The sequence below is a fragment of the Myotis yumanensis genome, unplaced genomic scaffold (assembly GCF_028538775.1).
Source record: "Myotis yumanensis isolate MYYU_CA2020_CCGP unplaced genomic scaffold, mMyoYum1.0.hap1 SCAF_12, whole genome shotgun sequence".
Lineage (NCBI taxonomy): Eukaryota > Metazoa > Chordata > Mammalia > Chiroptera > Vespertilionidae > Myotis > Myotis yumanensis.
In genome coordinates, this window is record NW_027223763.1 from 7,602,462 (window position 1) to 7,628,842 (window position 26,381).

The 26,381-nt window shown below is 38.8% G+C and overlaps 1 protein-coding gene across 1 annotated transcript; it reads left to right on the forward strand.

Annotated features, from left to right (window-relative positions):
• Nucleotides 1-97: 97 nt before the first annotated feature.
• On the forward strand, nucleotides 98-23,698 carry PPP6C (protein phosphatase 6 catalytic subunit). The gene is made up of 7 exons (XM_070430693.1): nucleotides 98-260; nucleotides 10,864-10,959; nucleotides 15,280-15,345; nucleotides 16,355-16,496; nucleotides 18,739-18,818; nucleotides 18,994-19,203; nucleotides 20,168-23,698. Exons 1-7 carry the CDS (start codon nucleotides 186-188, stop codon nucleotides 20,414-20,416), a joined length of 918 nt encoding a protein of 305 aa, XP_070286794.1. The 5' UTR covers nucleotides 98-185; the 3' UTR covers nucleotides 20,417-23,698.
• Nucleotides 23,699-26,381: the final 2,683 nt, after the last annotated feature.

Sequence of the window (26,381 nt, forward strand, 5' to 3'; positions counted from 1 at the left end):
GGGAGAAGGCGTGGGGCGTGTCCAGGCGGCGGGGAGACCTGGGTCAAGCTCTACGTCGCTGCGCAGTCGTCTCTCACGGGCCGGACGTGACGTAGGAAGAGTTCCGGCTTCGGCCTCTGCCGCTGCCGCCGCTACTTCAGCCCCTGCCACTGCCGCCGCCGCCGTAGGGGCTAGTTCTTTCTAAAATGGCGCCCCTAGACTTGGACAAGTATGTGGAGATAGCGCGGCTGTGCAAGTACCTGCCGGAGAACGACCTGAAGGTGAGCTCGGTCGGGGCGGGAGCGCAGCTGGTCGGGTTCGCCCCTTCCGGCGGTGGGGCGCCCGCCGGCCCGCCCTTCTCGACGCGGACCCCCGCCGGCCTCTCGTCCCGTCTCGGTGGAGGGCCTGACGCGGTGCTGAGCGACCCGGTCCCTTTTGGCGTCGCGCGGAGGGCGGGGGTGGTCGGAAGAGCCGGAGTCCCCCGAGTGCCGTCCCGGTTCCGTAGCGGGTATCCTGAGGGATGTCGCGGCCTCGGCCCCAGGGTCGCCCCTCCTGGCCTTCGGGCCGCCGCAGGGACTAACAGCGGTGCAAAGAAGACTGCCCTCCTCTGACCCCATCCCCGGTCTCCCGGGGTCATCCCTCCGGAGCGGGTGACAGGAGCGCGGGTGGCCGGCGGGTGACAGATGCCCGGGCCTTGGGAACGCGCCCTGGTGGGCGAGACGGGAGAGAACGTCAGGGCGCCCCTCGGGTCCCGCCGCTCCTCCCGATTGTTCTTCCGAAGTGTCGGCTTTCTCCTACCAATTCCGGTGCGAACGCCGTTCTCCTGGCCGCCGTTGAGCTCATTTAAGTGGACAAAGCAGATTTAAGTGGACACTTGAGTAGTCCCTCTATAAATTACAAGTTCTTTTCTGTTTTTTAAGTTGTCGTCCCCCCCCCCCCCCCCCCCAATCCCTTCTTAACTCGGGATTGCATTTTCTTGGTTTCCTCAAAGAGGTGAGTTTTTTGTTGCCGGGAGTCCAAATAGCAGTAAAGGTGTGTGTGTGGCCAAAGGAATGAATGTAGGTCCTTGGACAAGTCTTGCTATTTTTGTGCGTTTGTTGAAACGAGGGCTTAGGTGCCTAGTTAGTGCTGCTCTCTTTTATTTGCTCAATTAACATTGATTTGTTTGCTGTGTGGTAAGTGGGTAAACTGCCAAGAGTTTTTGACATTGTTTTATTCTTTAAGCTGTGTTTAAAGCAATTTATCTCGGGGAATTTTTTTTTTTCACTTGAGGAAGATGTTACTGTTTTTTTCTTTTGCTGTCTCTTTTGGTACAGGAAGTTGATATTTAACGACAACCAATATGCAAAATGTTGAAAGCCAAAGGTGCTGTGGTGAATGTAACTTGTTTGTACTTATAGGTAAATGATGTGCACTGTATTATAGGGGAGTCATTCTTATGCATTTTCCCCCTAGTAGGATCATTTAAAATGAGGACAAAGCCAGTGTTAGTAGAAATGCAGCTTTCATGCTCATCTGAGTCCTTTGTGGCTTCTTTAGGAAACAAAGATCCAAGCAACATTGGGCCCCAGATCATGGAAAACTAACCAGGCATCTTTTGGTAGCATGGTTCATCCCACGAGAGAAGTGGGGTTTTGCATGTCAGTGAATCGAGGTGAAATTTTCTGTTCTTTAGCATATGTAAAGCTGTTTTAAGCTTTGTGTTTATAATTAGTAAAATGTTGCTTATTGCCCTAGCCGGTTTGGCTCAGTGGGTAGAGCGTCGGCCTGCGGACTGAAAGGTCCCAGGTTCAATTCTGGCCAAGGGCATGTATCTTGGTTGCAGGCACATCCCCAGTGGGAGGTGTGCAGGAGACAGCTGATTGATGTTCCTCTCTCATTGATGTTTCTAACTCTCTATCCCTCTTCCTTCTTCTCAGTGAAAAATCAATAAAATATATTTTTAAAAAAATGTTGCTTATTATAAAAATATATGTTGGTATTAACTTGAAATTGGATATTGAAATGATTTGGATGGTAATCAGTTGGATTTTCTTTGGACCTCTTAGTTTGATAAACAGATTTCCTTCCCACCTCAAGGAAATATTGTTAAACCATTTCGTTGTCCCTTGCAACACAAAATGGACTGTTTTTGGCATGTATGTTTCTTAAGAAACTTTTTAAAAATCTTCTGGGCAACTATTGGGGAAAATTATGAATTTTTCTTTTAAGCAAAGGCTTTTTTTTTTTTTTTTTTGGTCTTGGAAATGTTTTTGTCAACTTAATTTGCTCCTCTTTGGTATATTTAAAAAAATTTAAATTTGATTTTACTTTTTGGCATGAAGTGCAAACTAAAATTAGGCAGGCCAAGAAAGTATTCCAGGAGCACCTTTTCAGAGGCTTTAAAGCCAAAGTAAAAGATTCTGTGAGGAAGGAAAGTAATCATTGGGGCCACTTAATGATCATATGGAAAAGATTTGTTCTGGTAGAAAAGACAGAAACTCACTGTGTTTTCGACTGACTAGAAGTTGGAGGTACTAAATAAAATAAATGCATAGGATATTCTAGATCTAATCATGATTTCTCTATACCTAAATTGGAAGTGGTCAAATCACTAGTACTGAATCAAATTAATATAACTGTTTTGAAGGAATAAGAATAAAATTTAAAAGTGAGTGAACAAAGTATAACCTTTCTTGAAAAAGAGGTCATGTGATTCTCATCCACAATAAAGGTTTCAGAGCTGATCATAGAAGATAGATTCCATATCTGGCTCAGTGGAAGACTGAATGATAAAAAGCAGGTTTATTGAATATATAAACTTAAGTACTTAGGCTGGTGATAGGTTCTATAACTTGAAGATTGTCAGATCTCTTAGATCAGCGGTTCTCAACCTGTGGGTCGCGACCCCTTTGGCGGTCGAAGGACCCTTTCACAGGGGTCGCCTAAGACCATCCTGCAGATCAGATATTTACATTACGATTCATCACAGTAGCAACATTACAGTTATGAAGTAGCAACGAAAATAATTTTATGGTTGGGGGTCACCATAACATGAGGAACTGTATTTAAAGGGCCAGGAGGTTGAGAAACACTGTCTTAGATGGTTCTTAAAAGGGACATGTAAGCAAAGAAATTGCATGTTGAGTTGGTGTTCAGTTTTCTTACTGAGGAACTTAAGACAGTTACCATGGTAAGGGTTGGGAGAATACTAGTGTCTATTTCAGAGATGCAATACAAAGAATTGTGTAATTCCATAGTAACCACTTTTATGGATTAATAGTTGGTATAATCTTTATAGAATTCACTTTTTTGTTTAATCTAAGCCATCCCTGAATTTTTTGTATAAGGCTACCTGCTCTGCAAAGTTGTACCTCTGTCTGAAATGCCTCCATAAAGCTTCAAAGAATTCTCCCTTGCTTTTTTCCAATATTTGTGAAGAACATTTCATAAATTCTCATTCAGCTTTCATCTGATTTTATAGATTGTCATCATATATTGTAGTCTTTATCTTTCCATACATACTTGTCTCTAACCTTATTGCATGTCTTATTGATCATTCTGTTTACTTGAGTTGTTTGGTTTTGCATTGTATCTTTCTTCAGGTAATACAAGGAAAACTGAACATAGTACAGGACTTTGATATACACCATGACTTTATAAGGACCAGAAGAGTGTTTTTAAGACTGTTTTTGATAATGCCTTACATTTTGTTGGTCATTTTGGCCCCAGAATCACAGTCTCTTGTGTATTCTGAAAATAGTCTGTAACAGTACTGTCCAGTAGAAATAAAATGCTCAGAAATATGAGCCACAAAATACATTTTTTAATTTTTTTAAATATTTTTATTGACTGCAGAGAGGAAGGGAGAGGAAGAGAGAAACATCAATGATGAGAGAGAATCATTGATCGGCTGCCTCCTGCACTCCCCCTACTGGGGATCAGCCCACAACCCGGGCATGTGCCCTTGACTGGAATCAAACCTATTCGCAGGCTGATGCTCTATCCACTGAGCCAAACTGGCTAGGGCGCAAAATACATTTTTTAAAAAGTGAAAAAGAAACAGATGAAATTAATTTTAGTACTATTTAACCTAATTTCAACATGTAATTAATATAAAATTACTAATGTAATATTTTCTTTTTTTTGTACTGAGTCTATGAAATATGGTGTATATTTTACATTTATGACATGTTCCAATTCAGACCAGTCACATTGCAGGTGCTCAATAGCTACATGTGGCTTTAGGTATCTAATGGGATAGTGCACACCTCTAACAACTCCCCAGCCCATTTCCTAGAATTGCAGAGCTGAGAGCGAATCAGAGTTCATCTAATTCTGTACCCTTCTCATTTTACTGAGGGGGTACTCAGCTTTGTAGCATTTATGCTTTGTCTGAGGTTGTCCAACTAAGCTATGAATTAGGTGGGAAAGCCTCCTTGTGCAGAGCTCTTTCTGATACAGTTAATAGCCTTTTTTTTTTATTATTATTATTGATTTTTTACAGAGAGGAAGGGAGAGAGATAGAGAGTTAGAAACATCGATCAGCTGCCTCCCGCACACCTTCCACTGGGGATGTGCCCGCAACCAAGGTACATGCCCTTGACCGGAATCGAACCTGGGACCTTTCAGTCCGCAGGCTGATGCTCTATCCACTGAGCTAAACCGGTTACGGCTAATAGCCTTTTTAAGATGACAAATAGCTTGCTTTTCTAGATATGTCTTCCACTTCATCACCTTTTTTTTTTTTCTTAATCTTCCATTCTAAGCATGTTGGACTGCTGTCTTCTGACAACATGCTCTGTAATTCCTTGCCTCTTTGCTTCTTTTCAGTCGGTTTTTATCACCTATTTAATATGTACATAACACATATATGACATTATTTAATACTCTGTGGGTTGGGTACTAATATTTGCCTTGTTTTACAAACAGGTAACTAAAGCACAGACACATTAACTTTCCAAAGTCATGCAGTTAGTAAGTAAATGGGTGAGCTGGGATTCAAACCTAGGCAAGTGTGGCTCCAGGATTCATGTCTATAACTATCACTTATGCTTCCTCTATGCAATACCCTTCATGCCTCTTTTGAGCTTTAGCTCAGATGCCACTTTCTCCATGCAGGGTTCCTGGATTCCATAGTCAGAATTATTAGTAATGATTAGAATTTACATAGCTACTTAGAGTCTTCTGTGCACCTTCATGCCCATTCTGTCATTTACACAATCCTTGTGATAGGCAGAGTAGATACCAAAGCCAGGAATTGATGAGGTTTAGGTGATTTTTACCTCAGTTACTCAGCAGAGTACATGCCTGAATTTAATTGCTAATAAAAATTCCCATTCTTGCCTGGCCAGCATGGCTCAGTGGTTGAGCTTCGACCCAGGAACCAAGAAATCACTGGTTCAGTTCCGGGTCAGGGCACATGCCCAGGTTGCAGGCTCAATCCCAACTAGGGGGCAGCCAATAAATGATATTTCTCTGTCCTCAGGGTTTCTTTTTATTTTATTTTATATATTTTATTGATTTTTTACAGAGAGGAAGGGAGAGAGATAGAGAGTCAGAAACATCGATGAGAGAGAAACATCGATCAGCCGCCTCCTGCACATCTCCTACTGGGGATGTGCCCGCAACCCAGGTACATGCCCTTGACCGGAATCAAACCTGGGACCTTTCAGTCCGCAGGCCGACGCTCCATCCACTGAGCCAAACCGGTTTCGGCAGGGTTTCTATCTCTATCCCTCTCCCTTCCTCTCTCACTAAAAATCAATAAAAACATATTTTTTAAAATTCCCATTCTTTCTTTTCTATATTGACCTTTTCCCTGTAGCACTTTTACTCCATTTTACCACTTACAGTATTCTGTCTTGTCTGATAGCAAATGTGTCCATCTCCACTATTAGAATACAAGCTTCTTGAGGGCCAGGGTCATATCTTTATTATATTCTCTACAGTATTAGAACATTGCCTTGTATGTGATAGACAATCAGTTAATCTAGATATGTCTGGATTTAACAACAAACATTTCTTTAAATGCTTTTTGTGTCAAGTACTGTTCCATGTGGGTGCTAGAGGTAGAATCCCATACTTGGCTCTGCCTTTGAGGGGCTCTCAGTGTAGTAGGGGAGATATGAGAGGTAAACACATGATCATCGCATGGTGCGACAGGTGCTAAAGTAGAGGACTAAGATATTAGGAAACGTAGAAGCAGCATCTAATTCTGACGCTATCAAGGAGAAATGAGAGGATGAGCAGAGTTTGTTCAGGTAGACAAAACAGGAAGGAAAGAACATGCAAGCAGAATAAATACCATGTGCCATGGTATAGCTTAATCTGAAAGAAAGAACATAGTTGATTCGGGGAATTTGAGGCAGTTGGTATGCCTGGAATTGGTGCTGGGGGGACATGCAGAGGACAAAAATCATGGCAAACTAGGCTGATAAATTTGGATTTTCATCTTTTAGGTGGTACGTGGATAAACACGTTGAAATGTTTTTATATTTTAGGGGAAAACATTCTGTGACTTTTTGATATTGTTTAAAATGTGACTAACTAAAAATAAAGTAGATTCAAAGAAAACTATTATAGGAATACACTGTTGTATGTAGTAGGAGTATGACAAAATCTTGATGATGCTACTTGAATAGATTATGGAGAACACTGCCATAAACAGAGGAGTGCCCTTGAGAGATTTTTAAGGAAGTGACAGTAGGTTTTAGAAATATTATGGCAACATTGTGAACCATGAATTGGAATGGGATAAGAGTGTCATAGAAACAATAGACCAAGTGACATGAGAATTTGAAGTATAATAGGACCTGTTGACAGAATAGGTCTAGGTCAGTGGTCGGCAAATTCATTAGTCAACAGAGCCAAATATCAACAGTACAACAATTGAAATTTCTTTTGAGAGCCAAATTTTTAAAACTTAAACTATATAGGTAGCTGCATTGTTATTAACTTAATTAGGGTACTCCTGACTGACTGGCTCACTCAATTTGTGCATGAATCGCGCGCGCCTCCCCCGCCCAGCATCTCCCGTCGCCCAACCGACTGACACCCCCCACTTCTTCAATATAGACTCGCCCAGGCCGAAAACCGACTTATGCGCATGGGCCACGGAGTTTCAGTCGCACTGTACGTGCGTGCCTGCATGTGGTATTTTATGGAAGAGCCACTCTCAAGGGGCCAAAGAGCCGAATGTGGCTAGGGAGCTGCAGTTTGCCGACCGCTGGTCTAGGTGATGAGGTAGAGGGAAGAGTTCAGTTTAATCTCTTAGTTTCTGGCATGGGTAACTTAGTTAATACTATAACTAGATTAAGGAATGCAAGGGCGTTTGGTTTGGGCATACTGGATTTGAGATGCTGCTAAGCCAAGACATTGAGGTAGAAATGTTCGGAAGACTTGGATACACAGGTTGGTTAGTTAACAAATATTTACTGATTGCCATATTTGCTCCAGGCACTATTCCAGTAGTATTAAGCTCAGGAGAAAGGTCTGTTACCAGTAGTTCTCAACTGGGGATGATTTGCACTCATGAGGATGTTTGGCACTGTCTGGAGACATCTTTATTTGTCACAGCTTGCGGGGTGGGGGTGGGGGGAATGTAACTGTGGCTATCTAGTGGGTGTAGAAGCCAGAGATGTTGCTAAACATCCTATAATTCACTGGACAGAGGCCCCCCACAATAAAGAATTATCAGTAGTAATGCTGTGGTGGAGAATTTAAAGCCCAGTGTATCTGAGGGACTAGAGGTAACAGGGAGACAGGAGCAGGAAATAGAATGGAACGCCCTAACCGGTTTGGCTCAGTGGATAGAGCGTCCGCCTGCAGACTCAAGGGTCCCAGGTTCAATTCCTTTCAAGGGCATGTACCTTGGTTGCGGGCACATCCCCAGTAGGGAGTGTGCAGGAGGCAGCTGATCGATGTTTCTCTCTCATCGATGTTTCTGGCTCTCTATCCCTCTCCCTTCCTCTCTGTAAAAAATCAATAAAATATATTAAAAAAAGAAAATAGAATGGAACCATGAACAAGTATCTTGAGGAAAAGGTAGACAAGGGAAGTAGGGTATCCTAAGAATGGGGGCTATGAACCCCTACTTGTTCAGGGATTAGGAATTAATTGGGCACCATGGGGAGAGGTGGGTGTAGTTTGCCCTAAATTTTGGGGTAAGATTAAGAATCTTGCCTTAGTGCCTGTTTTGGAGCAGTAAGTGTAATCACACTTCCTACAAACCAAGCAGCAAAACAAAGATGTGAAGGGCTTTGGAGGAGCTTCTCCCATGGCAAGGCTGGATTCTGTGGGGCCACTGTATGTATAGTTGACTGACATATGTAGAGTTCGTACTGAGATTTCAGACTTCTTATTTTTGTGTTTGCTTGATATGAATTTGTAAGCTACTGCTGAACTGGAGAGATGAGAGGCAATGGCTTTAGCTTAAGAGACTTAACTCCAAATCCTCAGTTGGGATTGCAGATGTGGCAGTTATAGGAGGCAGCTTTTACTTTATTCAAGTTAGTGTTCCTGACTTCAGGTTAAAGATGCTGCCTGAGTAATTTACATTCTCCAGGCCTTTGAGATTGGCAGGGTTTCACAGTGATGTTCTTTTTCAGTCTGCTGTTACTTTCAGATCAGTACCGGGAGTATGGGTCAGTCTCCTTCAGTTCTAGAGGCCTTATGGGCTAGGAGAGCCAGTCATATGTTAGTGCAAATTCTGGCACATTCAAATATGGTAACTATGAGATTCCCTCATGAAACTGTGCTGTGATTAGTTTAAAAGTGTTAATTAAATGATCACTTACTTTGTTCTCATAGGATACAGAGTGGTTAACAAAGATGCATTCAGTGTAGCAAGATAAATATTCAGAATAAGTAAGAAAAGTGAGACAAAAAGAAAATAAAGATAGGAAACCAAGATGAAGCCAGAAGTAAGAATATATATAAAATATAAGCTGTGATGATCAGGTTACTTCTTTGAGATTAGGCCCTAAGTTTTCTGGGAGCGAACGAAAGGTAGGAACTGATCAATTCAGAGTCTGCCCTAACTGGTTTGGCTCAGTGGATAGAGCGTCGGCCTGCGGATTCAAGGGTCCCAGGTTCGATTCTGGTCAAGGGCATGTACCTTGGTTGCGGGCACATACCCAGTAGGGGGTGTACAGGAGGCAGCTGATCAATGTTTCTCTCTCATCGATGTTTCTAACTCTCTATCCCTCTCCCTTCCTCTCTGTAAAAATCAATAAAATATATTTAAAAAATTCAGAGTCTATAAGATGATAAAAACAAGCTTCTTGGGTAATCACATTTATCCTTGATAGAGACATTCCTTCCCTGGGTCCTCCTTGAAGGCAACTGTTTAATCACAGCATCCTGTGTACCTTATTTATAGTCTGCACAGTGACAAGCTCTATAGAGGACTGTTTCTACAATGTCCCTTACTACAGGTTGATGGCATGACTGTAAAGTGCAGTCTGGGAAAGGAGGGCAGTATAATGCAGGGTGAGGACAGGCCTCTTTAGAGGACAATCTGACTTAATTCAGTGTGGAATTTATAATAGGTTTATTTGGGTAACATTTTAATAATTGATTTTTAAAGGAGTATAAACAATGGGGTCCTCAAATTTACAAGTAACCAACAGTACCTGAGAGTAAGCAAATAGAAAGGTCAACATTGCAGGAAACAGAGAACTTTTCTTTCCCAGAGATGCATTCTGGAAAGGAAAGAAGAGTGGGAGATGAGCTTCTTTGGCGGCTTGTTTCAGAGGATGTGTTGGGAGAAACATTTATATTGTATTCATGGTATGAGCTCTCACCTTCATTAATGGAAGTTAGGACTCTTTGTAAATGATGTGAAATTTGAAAGAGAGTGTGGATAGGACAAGTGCCTGAAAACTCTGTCCACTCTTGTACAAATGACAGCAAAGCACATCTACAAATACTTTTTTTTAAAATAGATTTTTCTGATTTCAGAGAGGAAGGGAGAGGGAGAGAGAGATAGAAATATCAATGATGAGAGAGAATCATTGATCAGCTGTCTCCTGCATGCCCCCCACTGGGGATCTAGCGCATAACCTGGGCATGTGCCCTTGACCGGAATCGAACCTGGGACCCTTTAGTCCTCAAGCCAATGCTCTATCTACTGAGCCTAGACTAGCGCTCTACAAATACTTTTGGTGGGATTCTCTTTGAGGAGGTTTGGTGAGTGTACCTGAACCAATATTCCAAGTATTTATACCTAAGAAAGGTGGGTAAGCCCTACCTGGTTTGGCTCAGTGGATAGAGCATCCATCTGTGGATTTAAAGGTCCTGGGTTCGATTCCAGTCAGGGACACATGCGTAGGTTGTGGGCTTGATCCCCAGTTGGGGGCATGCAGGAGGGAGCCAATCAATGATTCTCTCTCTCATCATTGATATTTCTATCTCTCTCTCCATCTCCCTTCCTCTCTGAAATAAATAAAAATATATTAAATAAAAAAAGGTGGGTAAGATTCTGAAATAGGTACTTTAAAACATCACTATATTGTTTTATTTTTGAAATTGTACAGTAGCAGAAAAAATTATTTTAAATATTAATTGCTACTCTGTGAAACTAACCTGAAAAGAGTAGTGCTCTTTATTCTGGCAAGATGAGAATGAAAGTGGTAATGAAAGACTATTAAAAACAACACAGGCCAAAAATGGCATATTTGTTCTTTGGAACTAACCTTAAGCTACATGGAAGTGAGTTAGAGTTTGAAAAAATGCAAGTAATAGGTTGTAAACTTTGGGAGCTAACTACTGTAAACAATCCCAGAATCATCAAAGAGCAGCTTCCTATCAAACAATTTAAGTATTAGTTCTTGTTTTTTTGTCATGTGATCCTTAGTTTTAATATTGTAATAAAAGGTTGCATTTTATCTTTTCTCCTTACAGCGGCTATGTGACTATGTTTGTGACCTCCTCTTGGAAGAGTCAAATGTTCAGCCAGTATCAACACCAGTAACAGTGTGTGGAGACATACACGGACAGGTAAAATTTCATAAGCAGATTTTTAGCTTTGTACTGTCCATAGTACATGTGTATTTCCATTTGTGCTGCAAAAAACAAATAAAAACAAATAAAAAACAACAGCTGGTAGTTGGCTAGATTACTTTAGTCTGTATGACTGTTAACTCTTAGAGTGAATAAAGCAGTGGTCAAATTATTCATGGAGTTTGTTGAAATTATGCTTGCAAAGTAAATAGAATGCAGCACTATTGTTCAGTGGAAAGGGGGAGATATAAAACACAAATGTGGACTGCTCATAGTTATTATGATTAATTGGAGATGCTTTCCTTGGTGGGAATGAGAATAGCAAAGGTTCAGAAAGAAAATTGTTGGCGTGTGATTTCACAGCAAGTCACTGCTAGAATTTATTTTTTCATCTGCTGGGTTTTTGTTTGTGTTTGAGAGTTTCAAGGCAGGAAGGGCACATGTCATCTTTAGATTCTTGATGTCAGTGTTTAGCCTAGTTGGAAACCTCTGTGTTTATAAAGTTTTTTTTAAAATAGGGAAATGAAAGATGAACTGAATACTCATATCTTGCTGTATGCATATAATGGAATTTGGGCTACACGACAGATATACACTGTGAACAATATAGTATTTATGAATGCTAACAGGACTTACTGTCTTCTGACAATTTTGCCTTACATATGACTACTTAAAAGAGCAGAAATGTGGGTAAATAGATTGTGGTTAGGGGCTGGCTGCTCAATGAGTAAAATCCTACTTTGACTACTTACAGGGTTCTTTTTGGCTTTTCAGTCTGTTCTCTGAAGGTTGAGATTATAATAAATCTCACATCTGCATGTTCTCAGCTTCTAAATAGATACCCCATTATGTCACATGTGATCTGTTAGTAGATTTTAGGAGTAAATTTCTTAAAATTTTCATGTAACTTCTCTCTAAAACTATAATAAACATTTATATTTTACATAACATAAAGGATATGAATATAAGCAGTTTCTTAATGCATTCATAAGAGCTGGAATAAACCAAGCAACGTTTTCCTCTGCTTATAACATTAAAGTTGCCCTAGCCGATTTGGCTCAGTGCATAGAGCATTGGCCCACAGACTGAAGGGTCCTGGGTTTGATTCTGGTCAAGGACACATACCTGGCCCAGTCTGGGGCGTGTGCAGGAGGCAACCAATCAATGTGTCTCTTTCACATTGATGTTTCTCTTTCTGTCTCTCCCCCTCCCTTCCGCTCTCTCTAAAAATCAATGGAAAAATATCCTCGGATGAGGATTAACAAAAAAATAAATAATAAATAAAAATAAAGAAACTTAGTGTACTGATCTGACTTGCTTAAAAAAAAAAAAAAGTTGTGGGGTTGCCCAGCTGATGTGGCTCAGTGGTTGACCTAGGAACCAGGAGGTCACAGTTTGATTCTTGGTCAGGACATATGCCCAGGTTGCGGGCTTGATCCCCAGTGTGGGGCATGCAGGAGGCAGCGGATCAATGATTCTCTCTCATCATTGATATTTCTATCTCTTCCTCTCTGAAATCAATAATAATATATTAAAAAATTAAATTGAGGGGTTATCAAGAACTTTTCAATATGTGAATTACAGTCATGATCAAAGATCAGGAACTTAGAGACAACTTCAGATTATGAAAATTAATTGAAATCGTAAAATTGTACTTCTGTATTACTTCAGTCAAATGTATAGTATTTGCTAACATTTATCTTGTGTTTTGAGATTAACAAAGTGTTTTTTCGTATAGTCCCTGTAAAATTTTCTCAAGAGTTCTTTACGATTGGATCATTTTGGAGAGAAGGAAACTGAGACTAAAAGATTGAAGAATTAGCCCAAACTCTCACAGCAATTAAGGGACAGAGCAGAGATTTGAACTCATTTGGATGCTCAGTAGTCCATGTTAATTTAAGACTACCACCAAACTGTGAACATTATTTCATTTGTACTTGACCCTTTAAAACAATTGTTAATCAAAAACATGGGACTTGGAGAGCTTGTAACAGTCTGTTGATTGAGTAAACTAAATGTAAGATATGTCCTCTGGGACTTGTATAGTTGTCTTTCCCTTGGGCCAGTTCTGGAATTGCAGGATTGAGTTATAAGTATAAATAAACATGCTGGCAAGCATATACAGCTGTTCCTCGGCATCCTTAGGAGATTAGCTCCAGGACCTCCCACAAATGCCAAAATCCTGGGATGCTCAAGTCCCTTATACAAAAATGGCATAGTATTTGCATATAACTTACTCACATCCCCACATATACTTTAAACCTAGATTACTTGTAACACCTAAAACAGTGTAAATGCTATGTAAATAGTTGTTTAAGGAATAATGACAAGAAAAAAAAGTCTGCACATGTTCAGGCCTACAATTATTGTAGACCTAATACATGGTACATGTCAACAGAAACATAACGTTCCCTGTTCCCCTACCCCTGGTCCCAAATATTTTCGATATACTGCTGGTTGAATGGGGATGAGTCTGCAATAAGAGTCTGGGAATCTGCAGATAGGAATGGTGACGTACTGCTGAGAAGCATTGAAGCAGTGTAATCTAGTGAGTAGAGGGTGGACTTCAGTGTCAGAGAGTTGGTTTTAAATCCTGACTGGGCTATGTACTGCCTGTTTAAAAAGCCACTTCAACCCTAGCCCTAGCCCGTTTGGCTCAGTGAATAGAGTGTTGACCTGTGGACTGAAGGGTCCCAGGTTCAGTTCCAGTCAAAGGCACAGGCCCTGGTTGCAGGCTCGATCCCCAGTAGGGGGCATGCAGGAGGCAGCTGATCAATGATTTTCTGTCATCATTGAAGTTTCTATTTCTCCCTTCCTCTCTGAAATCAATAAAATATATATCCTATCTAATAAAGAGAGAATATGCTAATTGATCCTCACATCATCGCAAAATGGCGGTGCCCACAGCCAATAAGGAGGGAATATGCTAATTGACTGCCATGCCCTCAAAGATGGTGGTGCCCACAGCCACAAGATGGCAGAGCCCAGTCCCCTCAGCCCCACCGGGGCCTTGCCGCCAGCCTGCCTCCGAAGTCCCCCAGTCCCCTCAGCCCCGTAGCCACCCAGGGCCACCTGAGGCTCAGGTAACCAGGGCCGGCCGGGGCTTGCGCTGCTGGCAGTGGCAGCAGAGGTGTGATGGGGGCGCCGCCTTCCCCTGATTGCCAGGTCAGCTCTCATCCCTGAGGGCTCCCGGACTGTGAGAGGGGGCAGGCCGGGTTGAAGGACACCCCCTCCAGTGCATGAATTTTCATGCACCAGGCCTCTAGTGTGTGTGTGTGTGTGTGTGTGTGTGTGTGTGTGTGTGTGTCACTTTATCTAGCTTATAAGTTCTTTTTTTTTTTTAATATATTTTTATTGATTTCAGAAAGGAAGGGGGAGAGAGAGAGAGAGAGAGAGAGAGAGAGAGAGAGAGAAACATCAACGATGAGGGAGAATCATTGATTGGCTGCCTCCTTAAAGTTAAAATTAGCTGCTTAAGACTTATGAAACAGTTACAAGGGGGGAATGCTTTATTTCAGTAGTTAATATTTAAATGTCAGTTTTGTTCACTGTTACTAAGATTCCTGTACAGTTTTAACCATTAGAAATTTAATACTTATTAGTGATTTATTTTCAAGTGTAAAAAATAAATGTGTTGGAAATTATTAGTTGTGGTAGGTATAGTTTATTATAGAAAAACTGATTTTCTTTAAGAATTAGATTAGAGAATCTAGTAGACTGGAGTTACCAAATGTGTAGTTTGTCATTTACCAATTTTTAGTCAAATAGAATTAGGTGAAATATGCAGTTCCTTTTTACTAATTATCAAGAAGACATTCTACATTTGTGGGGGCTGAAGATCCACATCAACAGTATACTGTAGGAAGGTAGGTTGACCTGTTCTGTATTGTGAAAGTTTATTCTTTGAAAGAAATTTTTTACCCACTTCTTTCCTTATCTTTATCTCATTGAAATAGATGTTGAATATGTGATGGGATGGTTAGGTGAGCTTATTGACAAGTTACGTAACTGATAAATGATTTCAAATTCTCAAGTAATAGGTGAAGAGATAGATGTATGAAAGAAATTTAAGAGGGAGGCCTATAACATTAATGATCTAGGAATGACTTTAATGGTAACTGAGATTTATTTTAATGCTTTCCTTTTTTAAGGCTTGGGAGCTGTGTGCTTGGCAACTTTGCTTATACTTTTTTCTTTTTATTGTTAGTATTTGAAGTTCTCATGATTAACTGCTTCTTTACACATTTTGCTCTCAGTTTTATTATTTTACTCCTTCATAGGAGTTTGTAATCAACATATATTGCCTTTCTTTTATAGTTTTATGACCTTTGTGAACTATTCAGAACTGGAGGTCAGGTTCCTGACACAAACTACATATTTATGGTATGTAAAAACCAGTGACATCAAGTACTTATTTAAAAAGGAAAAAGATCTGTCTTATTTCATGTAAATTACATGATAATTTTATTACATGTGATAATCACTATTTAAATATCTAAAAAGGTGATTCTATACCTTCCTACATTTTTCTGTGTCCTTTAGTTGAGAATAATTGCTTTAGTAAACTGCTGAATACATAAGAATGGGTTGTAGCCCTCAGTAATGGTTGGGAAGAAAAATATCCTAGAACCGTTGGTTTAGGCATAAATCTTTAATTTATTGTTATTTTACCAAGCTTTTTTGAGTATTCATATTTATGTTATTAATCTATGGATTGATGAATATGCATACAGACACATTTGCTATGAAGATGCATATTTGCTTACTTTCAGAATGTAATGTTACTGTTTTACTTTTTCTGTGTCTTCCTTCTGTAAGTTTCTGGGGCACTTTCCTATTATTCCTTTAGCTGTTTTCTTGTTGGTCTAAAATTGGCCCAAGTAAAACATTAATGGGAAGTATAAATAGCATGTCATCACATGCCATTGTTAAATACAAAGCTGAACATGGAACACTGTTACTAGGATAATTATGGTGTTTGCTTTTACAAAAGAAAACAAAACTATTCAAGTTGGTAGCTCTTCTGATTCAGTTAAGATATTTTTGAAATTTATTTAAAATTTTTGATTTACACATTATCTTTTTGAAACATGTTACTGTGGGTAATAGAGAATTGAAAAAATGGTGGTTTTGCAGGGAAAAATCATTGAAGAATTGTACTGCAGGTATGTGTAGGCCTTCTGAATTGTGGACTAACACAAACACTAGTAAAAACAGCCTATTTACTTCCATTGGAATTTTTTGTTAAAACTCAATTTCCAAATAATTCAGTGTGTATCTCTTCATTTTTATTATTTTGGGCTGTGTCTCTGATTTTTGTGCACTTTGGTATAATTTTTAAAATATATTGTTTCCATTGTATTGTTTGTAACTGTAATCTTTTACTTTACAGGGTGATTTTGTAGACAGAGGTTACTATAGTTTGGAGACCTTCACTTACCTTCTTGCACTAAAGGCTAAATGGCCTGATCGTATTACACTTTTGCGAGGAAATCATGAGAGTAGACAGATAACACAGGTTTATGGATTTTATGGTAAGACCTTCTGTTTCTCTGATTCTGAACATTATTTTACATTCCTCTTTGGGGAGACAACACACAAGTCATACATGTGCTTTATAGTAAATTTTGAAAATACAGATAATCTTTTTCCACTTTCTTGCCCTTTAACTTTCTCTCTTCCCCCAATCAATGGGAAATCTTACCATGGAGAGAGAACCATTCTTAAATTTTTGGTGTACATCTTTCTAGATCAGTGCCTCAAAGCACTGTCCTTAGTTTACCTTACTGGAATCATCTGGGGTGCTTGTTAGAAATGCAGATCGCTGGGCCCTCATGCAGAACTTTTGGGATGGGACCCTTGAAGTTGTCAAAGCTAAATGTTCTGCATATTCAAGTTTAAGAATTTCTTTTATATATATATATATATTTGTGTGTGTGTGTTGTATAATATATGTGTGTGCATACACACCACACTAAAATGGGATCACACTTGCTTTTTTCATTTAATATTGTGACCTGCCTTTTTACTTCATTAATTTTTTTTAAGGATATTTCTTTATTGATTCCAGAGAAGAAGGGAGAAGGAGCGAGAGATAGAAACATCAATGATGAGAGAGAATCATTGATTGGCTGCCTCCTGCACACCCCGTACTGGGGATTGAGCCTGCAACCCAGGCATGTGCCCTTGGCCGGAATCGAACCTGGGACCCTTCAGTCCACAGGCTGACGCTTTATCCACTGGGCCAATCCGGCTAGGGCATTAATGTTATTTTTTATATTATACTGTGTGGATATCCTGTAATTGATTTAACCAGTCCCTTTAACATTGGATATTGGAGTTATTTTTAAGTTGCTGATATACACATAGCTGAATTAATATCCTTTTATATACATACTGGAAGCCCATTGCACGAAGATTTGTGTAATAGGCCTTCCTTCCCCTGGCTGCTGGCACCGGTTTTCCTCCGGCACCCGGGACCCAGGCCTTTGATCCGGCCACAACCGGGCTTGGCTTCTCCGCTGCGGCTGCAGCAAGGCTTGGCTTCTCCGCTGCAGGTGCAGCGGAGAAGCCAAGCCTCTTCAGTCTTCAGTCTTCACTCTGGCTGGAGCCTTCAGTCTTTGCTCTGCACCTGTGCATGAAAATTAACCACCATCTTTGTTGGGTTAATTTGCATAGTCACTCTGATTGGCTGGTGGGTGTAGCGGAGTGACATCAATTTGCATGTTTCTCTTTTATTAGTGTTGATATATGATATCCCAAGGATATATAAATATCCTTTTACATATATATTTATTTTTATTTTATTTTATTGTTTAAAGTATTACAAATAGTAGTACATATGTCTCCTTTTTTTCCCCCACTGTAAAGGTCTGTGTTTTGATTTCTAGTCAGGACACATGCCCAGGGGATGTGCAGGAGGCAGCCCATCGATGTTTCTCTTTCTCCCTCTCCCTTCCTTTCTTTCTAAAATCAGTTAAAAAATTTTTTAAAAATTATTTAAAAGCAAAATAGCTGCTTTTATAAAATTTTTATATGATTGAGAGTTTTAATAAACATGGTTAAGAAGTTCTTTGAAGGAGGTAGACAGAAGAATTGTTGAGCTTATTAATAGGAATTTTTCCTTGAGCACAAGGTAGATACTGAGAGATTTGAAAATAAATTTATAACCCTTTAGTTTTAGATTTTACATTTTAAATTATTTTCTATCATTATAAAGATAAGCTGGACTCTCTTACTAGTTTAAGCTGAATTCCTGTTGTCCTAGGATTTGATGTATTCTTTGTTTATTAACATTTGTATTCATTTTTTTATTATTTTAAAAAATATTTGTATTTATTTCAGAGAGGAAGGGAAAGGAGAGAGAGAGAGCAACATCAATGATGAGAGAGAATCACTGATCTGCTGCCTCCTGCATGCCCCCCACCAGGGATCAGACCTGCAACCCAGTCATATGTCCTGACTGGGAATCGAACAGTGACCCTCTGGTTTGTAGGTCAATGCTCAATCACCAAGTCACACTAGCTGGACTATTTTTTTTTTTATTAATTTAGAGAGAAGGAGGAAGGGAGAGCAACAGAAACATTGATTGGTTGTTCTACTTATTCATGCAATGAATGGTTAATTCTTGTATGTATCCTGATGGGATCAAACCCCCACCTTGGCATGTTGGGAGGATGCTCTAACCAACTGAGCTACCTGGCCAGGGCTGTATTCTTTATTTTTATTGGCAGATTCAGAATTTCATTACTGAGAACTCTCCTGTTTCTTTTATAGATGAGTGCCAAACCAAATATGGAAATGCTAATGCCTGGAGATACTGTACCAAAGTTTTTGACATGCTCACAGTAGCAGCTGTAAGTTTATATGAATCTTTCTAAAGCCACAACGTATTTTCTTGCCAATAACACTTTGCATATTTTTATCTAATTGCCATCTTAGTTATATTGATATTATTATGATTCATTGGTGAATTTGGATATAACTGAATTTATTATTATATGTTCAACTCTTTGTTATCCTTTTTGTTAGTTAATAGATGAGCAGATTTTGTGTGTTCATGGTGGTTTATCTCCTGATATCAAAACACTGGATCAAATTCGAACCATTGAACGGAATCAGGAAATTCCTCATAAAGGAGCATTTTGTGACCTGGTTTGGTCAGATCCTGAAGATGTAGATACTTGGGCTATCAGTCCCCGAGGAGCAGGTTGGCTTTTTGGCGCAAAGGTCACAAATGAGGTAAAGTCAACATTTTCGGAAAAGTGGTTTGTTGGTTGCTAATGAACTACACAAGGAACTGTGGTGGCTATAGATAACAAACTTATAGTCTAGTTTACTCAAACTATGGTGGTTATGGATATAAAATTTCTCATCTAGTTTATTTTATATATATATATATATATATATATATATATTCCCTTAATAATCAAATGAGATGAATAATGAAAGCACCTCCTTCAGCATCTACTTGGTAACATATGTAAAATAAATGTTTCTTTTCTTCCAGATATAGCAATTAAGTAATGAGATTAAGCAAGGGCAAGAAAGGCAACTTAAAAAAATATTTTTTTTTCATATTTATGTTTTAGTTGAGATACAATTGACATTTAACATTTAACATTGTATTAGTTTTAGGTGTACAACATAATGATTTGATATATGTGTATATTGTGAATGGGCAACTTTTTGAGGTTCAACTATTTACACACACACACACACACACACACACGGATGAGCTATATTGGGAAGTAATCCAACGTGGATTCAGAGAGCTAGGTTCAAGTTATTTATTCTGTCTGAATCTGTTTCATTACACTGAAAAAGGATAGTAAATCTCAGAACTTTTGCAAGAATCATACTAAACACTCAGTAAATCATAGATATGGTAACAATATGTTTATTGTTAAACCATAAGAACTTTGTTTCACATCTGATAGTACTTGTAGGATGCTTTTCTTCCGGAAACTTCTAGTTATGTGACTGATGATTTCTAAACTCTTTACTAGTCTCAGGCCACAATGACTCTATACCTATAACTCATTGAAATTATTGGGGGTAACTATAGAGTTGGCTTTATAATCATGAGAACCGTATTTAGTAACAGGATTTATACTTTATTTAAGTGTTTATTTTATTATATATGTAGGTTGATATTTTTAAAAAGAATATGCTGGATACTTAACCAATCCTTTCTAAATTGCAGTTTGTTCATATCAACAACTTAAAACTCATCTGCAGAGCACACCAACTAGTGCACGAAGGCTATAAGTTTATGTTTGATGAGAAGCTGGTAACAGTATGGTCTGCACCTAATTACTGCTATCGTTGTGGAAATATTGCTTCAATAATGGTCTTCAAAGATGTAAATACAAGAGAACCAAAGTTATTCCGGGCAGTTCCAGATTCAGAACGTGTTATTCCTCCCAGAACAACAACGCCGTATTTCCTTTGAGGCCTGCGCCCATCCTGCTGACCGGTCACATTTTCTGCCCTCTTCTTACCCCAACTTTCGTGTATTACCCTCTATAATATACTTTTTATTGAGCACTTTGCTGCTGAAATGCTGCCTCTTGCCTTTTTTTATTTTAAATTATCTAAATTTATTGTTTGTTATGGTGTCTATAACAATGTTTTCCTATCAGTTTTCTCCCCCATCCCATTCCCACCTTGGACTCATCTGAGAAGACTTGAGAAATGTCTTAATACTCATACTGCTGCATGTAGCTCTTGCTTATTTACTGGTCTGGGGGAAACAAGATGTGTTTCCTTTTTAAAAAAGCCAATTGACAGAACAGACTACACTGAAATACTCCTTTTGTATCATTCAGGCTTTTGTTTTAGTTCGGTAAGTTTTAAGAAATTTCAGCAGCAAAGTTGTTATTCAGTGGGCACGATGGACTGCAAATGCCTCGAGTTATGTATACTTGTCCCAGCTGTAAACTTCATTGTCCTTTGTTGGATATTTTAAGTGGATATAAAATAAATTGGTCTAAAGGGCTGCCCTCCTTGTTGTGTTTTTAAATTTGAGTTAAAAACTGCTACAGCTTATGATTTTGTACATTAAGATAATTGTATTGATCTTTTTTCAGATTCCTTGTATTTTTAAATAAAGTAATCTTAAATAAAACCCAGATAGGTTTAAAGTGTTAGAAATTTTAAACAGCTTACATTGTTAGCTTAAAGTTACTCTTTTTTCTTTTTTCCTAGTCAAGAGTTCTTGACCTTTTGGTTATTGAGTTTAAAACTTCAACTGAAATTCAGTACTATTTATTTAAGAAAAAAAATCACTAAACTGTGCCTAAGAACATAACTGCCATATTAATGTTTTGGTTTATATCCTCTATAGTAATAGAAAAACATTTAATACTTGTAATGCTGATATGTTCATTTGATACCAATTGAGTAAAATGTGATCAATCCAGTTTACAATCTATCATGAGTATTATTAAGTAATATCTATGTACTTTTCAATAGGAATCATTTTCTTGCTGTAACACTTGACAACTTTTAGAAAGTGTTCTTTTTTTTTAAACTGCAACTGGAAAGGTTGAAAAGTCAGGACTCTTATATTTGTGAACTGTAATCTGAAGCAGGTTTTAAAAAGTGTGGAAAGAAACAAATTGTCCTTTTTTGTAAAGGTCTGTGATACCATGTTTCGGCTTTGTGTAAGTAATTTGAATATCCAAAGGATTGTGGTGATCAGTCCTTGATATGCAACGTCCGCTTAATAAGGACAAGTGTTCCAGTGTCTCTTATGACTGTGGTCATAAATGATGTTGGAATTTACCATTTTGTGAAATAGTTGGTATCCTTTTACTACTATAGTTAATTTTTGTCATTCCAGGAAATCTTTGTGAAGCCAGCCAATTAATAAAGCACTTTAGCATCTGTTCAGGTAGTTTTGAAAACCAACTTTTCCCCTTCAGGATAAGAACTTCCAGGTTACCTAAAAATGCAATAAAAATCTTTATAGTCTACGCTTCTTGGCACATAATTTTTCATTAGGGTTTTCTTTTATTAAAAGAGCACAACACTGTTTTGATTTTTTTCTACAATCACCCAGCTGCTTGTGTAGTTTTTAATTGTATAGCTACATGAAAGAAGTGGCTAAGACATTTGCTGCACACACTTGAACTGTTGGGTCAGTAGCTTTGTGTCATTGCCCTGACCCCAGTGTAATTCAGGGGGAAAGTTATTAATCTTACAGGGATATGTAGCTATGTATTTTACTTAATTGTTAAACACTGGAAATTAATGATGCAGACAACTTGATGTAGTCTTTAAACAGCTCTCTGCAGTATTTTTTTCCTGTTACCATAAATTGTTTGTTTGTTTGTTTGTTTTTATTAATCCTCACTGGAGAATATTTCTTCCATTGCTTTTTTTAGAGACAGTGGAAAGGAGGGAGGGAGAGAGAGAGAAAAACACCTATGCGAGAGACAGAGAGAGAGACATTGGTTGGTTGCCTCCCACATACAGGGAACATACCTGCAACCCAGGTATGTGCCCTTGACCAGGAATTGAACCTGCGACCCTTGTGGTGCATGGGCCAACATTCTAATGCTGAGCCGCACCTGCAAGGGCTCCTGTTACCATAAATTGTATTTATGTGCTTGCTCCCCTCTGCTTTTAAATTGTACCAGTGAAACCAGTAACCCTGAGCCCTCCCTTCCCGTTTGACACTCCCTAGCTTAGATTGATGTAGTTTTAGTTATCCCTGTAATGTGACATTTTTAAGTTGTGGTATACTGCATTTGTCTGTCACTAGTTGGGCATGTGCCAATAATATTCTGTCCATTTCTTAACTGCCATCTCTGTTCTGCCTGATTTTTTCCCCCTCTTCAACTGAATTACGGCTTTTTGCATGAAAAGAAAAAGTTTTTACTATTAGACATGTAAAGGGAAGAGAGAGTCAATGTATTGAGTTTTGTAAGCCTAAAAGGAGTATTTGGATTTATCTACGAAATAAGGGCTACGTACTATATAATAGAGTAATCATGTGGTGGAAGATACTTGCAGGTCATAGGTTTGTAGGCAGAAAGATCTGTTCCTCCCTGTATCTAGGCTGAATGTAAAATCCCTTATATTGTATTATTGGGGATAATCACTATTTTCATTTGCCTATGATATACCTGGTTTCTAATAAATTGTCCTAGGCTCTAGGACAATTTAGTTGCCAATCACTCCCTTTCCTTACTTACCTGATATACTCTTGGCTAGCTTTTTATAGGTTGATGCTTTTTCCTGAAATATCTCACCACTGTAAATGTGTTAATTTGGGTGTGATCCTAAAAAGCCTGGATCAAGAGCATATCTAATATGCAACCTGCATCAGCTCCTACTCCATCTGGATGTCTAGAACTTTTGGAAGATTTTGACGTCTTAAATCCTGGGTTTTGCCTTTGAAATAAGGTTTGAAATATTGTTCATTGCATAAGATTTGTGTGTTTTTGCTTTGTAAGCCCAGCAGGTTTTGGGAAATGCCTGTATTGTGAAAGCAAATCTGAACTTTCTGAGCCTCTTTTATTGTGAGAAGTAGAATTGCTTTTCATCAGCCTCCAGAAAATTGTGTACCTGGAGTTGAGATTTAACAGCAAGAATCCAGATTTTTAAATGTAATTGTTTTTTAACTGCTAATGTTTGTAAAGCACCTTCAGTTCTTTGGATGAAGAGTGCTATATTCTCTCAGTGTAAATTAATAAAAATATTATAGGAAGTTTGTCAAAAAATTTTATCTAATGCATAGTTTGTAGTATGTCCCAATAAGTTAGCATTTTATATAACACAATTTAAATTAAAAATGCTTATTCCTCCACTTAGTTGCTTGACTAGTAAACAGAAGTGAAACTTTCTTGTTCCATATTTAACTCTGAGCTAAGTGTTCCATTCTTTAAAGGCATTATCCACTGTTATACCCTGGGTCTGGTGGCCAGAACCATGCTTCATGAGATTGTCACAACTTTCAATTGTATATTTACAGTGTGCGGTCATGCTTAGAAAATAGACAGTAATAAAACACCAAAAAGAAGCATTTGGAAAGTCCCCTAGTATTAGGCCAAACACAGTCGATGCTTGCGGAAGGTTGGTTCCTTAGTTCCCTCTTACTAGTTTTCTCTTTCCTTGTCAATCAGTTGATGAATATTTGTCTTTCTTACCCTCATGAGAGCATGCTTATGCTGTCGTAGGTCATTCAGATATTTTCTTGACTCAAAAATGCATGAAATGTATGAAGATTTTTTGTCAAAAATACTTATTGCATAAGTATATTCCACTTAATCCCTTGGCACTCACTGTTCTAAGCAGTCTGCTTCTATGTGTAATTGGGAATAGGATAGAAAAGACTGCATGGAGGCATTATGGAATAGTGGGAAGAGTATAGTCTTTGTGATCAAATCTAGATAAAAATTCCAGCCATGCCAGGCAGCTAACCTATATTGAGCACACTTAGCTAAATGCTGTGGTGCTCTATTTTGTGGTACCCTTACTATGGCTCTATGACTATATTACTTTTTTTCCTTTGGATGAGGAATCAGGCTTAAGGAGGATAGGTAACTCCTGTAGGGTATACCAGAGTACATCTTAAGCCCCCTTACAGCAATTTTAAGTAGATTGGTTATAGCTATGTGCCCCTTAGCAAGTTGGATTTTCTGAACCTTGAAATTCTGTGTCTAAAATAAGAGAATACCATACAGGCTTGATAACAGGATTAAAAATAGCACTCATAAAGCTCCCAGTCCTTGGCCCAAAGCTACTATTTATTGAGTATGTACTGATACACCATTTGCCCAAAATCAATGTTGTTGCTAAGTAAGAATAACCCAAGGCAATATGTAATTGCTGACATAGTAAATCTTACGTTAGTACAACAAATTTGGAGAAGGAAATATTTGCTGTAGGATGCAGTAATTAGGAAAGGCTTAAAAGAGGAAGTATGAAATGTGGACTGGAATGGGATGTGCATTTCTTATATAGTAAAAGCACAAAAGCAGAAATTACTAGAACTTGGTCATGACGCAGTTTACTATCATTTCATAGAAGGAAGGTCATTTAAAAAAATTTATTGACATTTTACAGAGAGGAAGGGAGAGGAATAGAGAGTCAGAAACATCGATAAGAGAAACATCGATCAGCTGCCTCCTGCACACTCCCCACTGGGGATGTGCCCGCAACCAAGGTACATGCCCCTGACAGGAATCGAACCCGGGACCCCTCAGTTCGCAGGCTGACGCTCTATCCACTGAACCAAACCGGTTAGGGCAGGAAGGTCATTTTTTAACATCAAATGTAAAAAGCCATTTCTGCATAAATGCAGCCACAAATTTGGTTTTGCGAAAACCTGTAGTGCCCTTGTTTGCCATTTGTGAAGATCAGTGAGAGACTTGCTTTCAACCTGTTGGTGCGTACTAGTCCAGGCTATCTCATTGATGCATAAAAGTGTGTTCTAGTAAAATGGAAGTAGTTGAAGAGAAAGTTTTATGCCTCCTCCCAGCTTCAATTGGTAGATAGATACCAAGGATCTACCAAACAGAAAGGGTACACAATGAATTTAGAGAGGCTGTAGGGGATACCACCTTCACAGAAGAATTTTATATGTTAAATGAACTATGTCTTATTTTGAAGGATGGCCTTGTTAAAGGTAACATTGTGCTTATGTGCTAGTTAGTAACAAAAAGTGCAGTGAATTTTATTTTGATTAACTGGTGTAGAACTTAAAATCATTTGGTATCACAGGATGGTTAGCATACACGGAGGGATCTATTTAGGCCTTTCAAAATGGAACACATTGCTTTTAGTTATGGCATCAATTGTTTGCAGCATTGCTCTTTCGTGGCAATTAAAAAGAATGCACATAACTCTTGCTCTCTTGGAAGTCCACGCCCAAGCTTGTGATCTTTTCTGCTGAGGATTGAGCATCTAAACCATGCTTTATATGGTAGCTTATGTTTTCTGGCTGGATACCCTCTATGAAGGGTATCTGGGAGCTGTGAGAAGATTTCATTCAGCATGATACAGAGCAGTGATTTTCAACCTTTTTCATCTCATGGCACACTAATTGCTAAAATTAAGCAGCACACCAAAAAGTATATTTTTTGTCGATCTAACAAAAAATAGGTATAATTTTGATTCATTCACACTGGATGGCTATTGTTGTGTTGGCTGTTACCATTTTTTAAACTTGACAATCTAAGGGAAAAGTGGTCAGTGTCCCTGACAAGTCAGGTATTGCATGTTGTAAAAATTCTCTTGACACACCGGTTGAAAATCGCTGATGTAGAGACCGGCACTGTATACAGGGTAGTTCAAAATGAAGCTCGTTTTGGAGAGTTGCCTCACTGTTGCATATGCCAGAGGAGTTTGGGAAATTGCAGTGCTTGGCTTTGAGTCCTGGCATGGTGCAGTGTTGGGGGGCGCCAGCA

Bases quoted from the DNA above. Each gene is read 5' to 3' on its own strand.
- PPP6C (XM_070430693.1), top strand. From the start codon at position 186: ATGGCGCCCCTAGACTTGGACAAGTATGTGGAGATAGCGCGGCTGTGC. The intron at 261-10,863 runs GTGAGCTCGGTC...TTCTCCTTACAG, and splicing joins TGCCGGAGAACGACCTGAAG to CGGCTATGTGACTATGTTTG. The intron at 16,497-18,738 runs GTAAGACCTTCT...TTTCTTTTATAG, and splicing joins ACAGGTTTATGGATTTTATG to ATGAGTGCCAAACCAAATAT.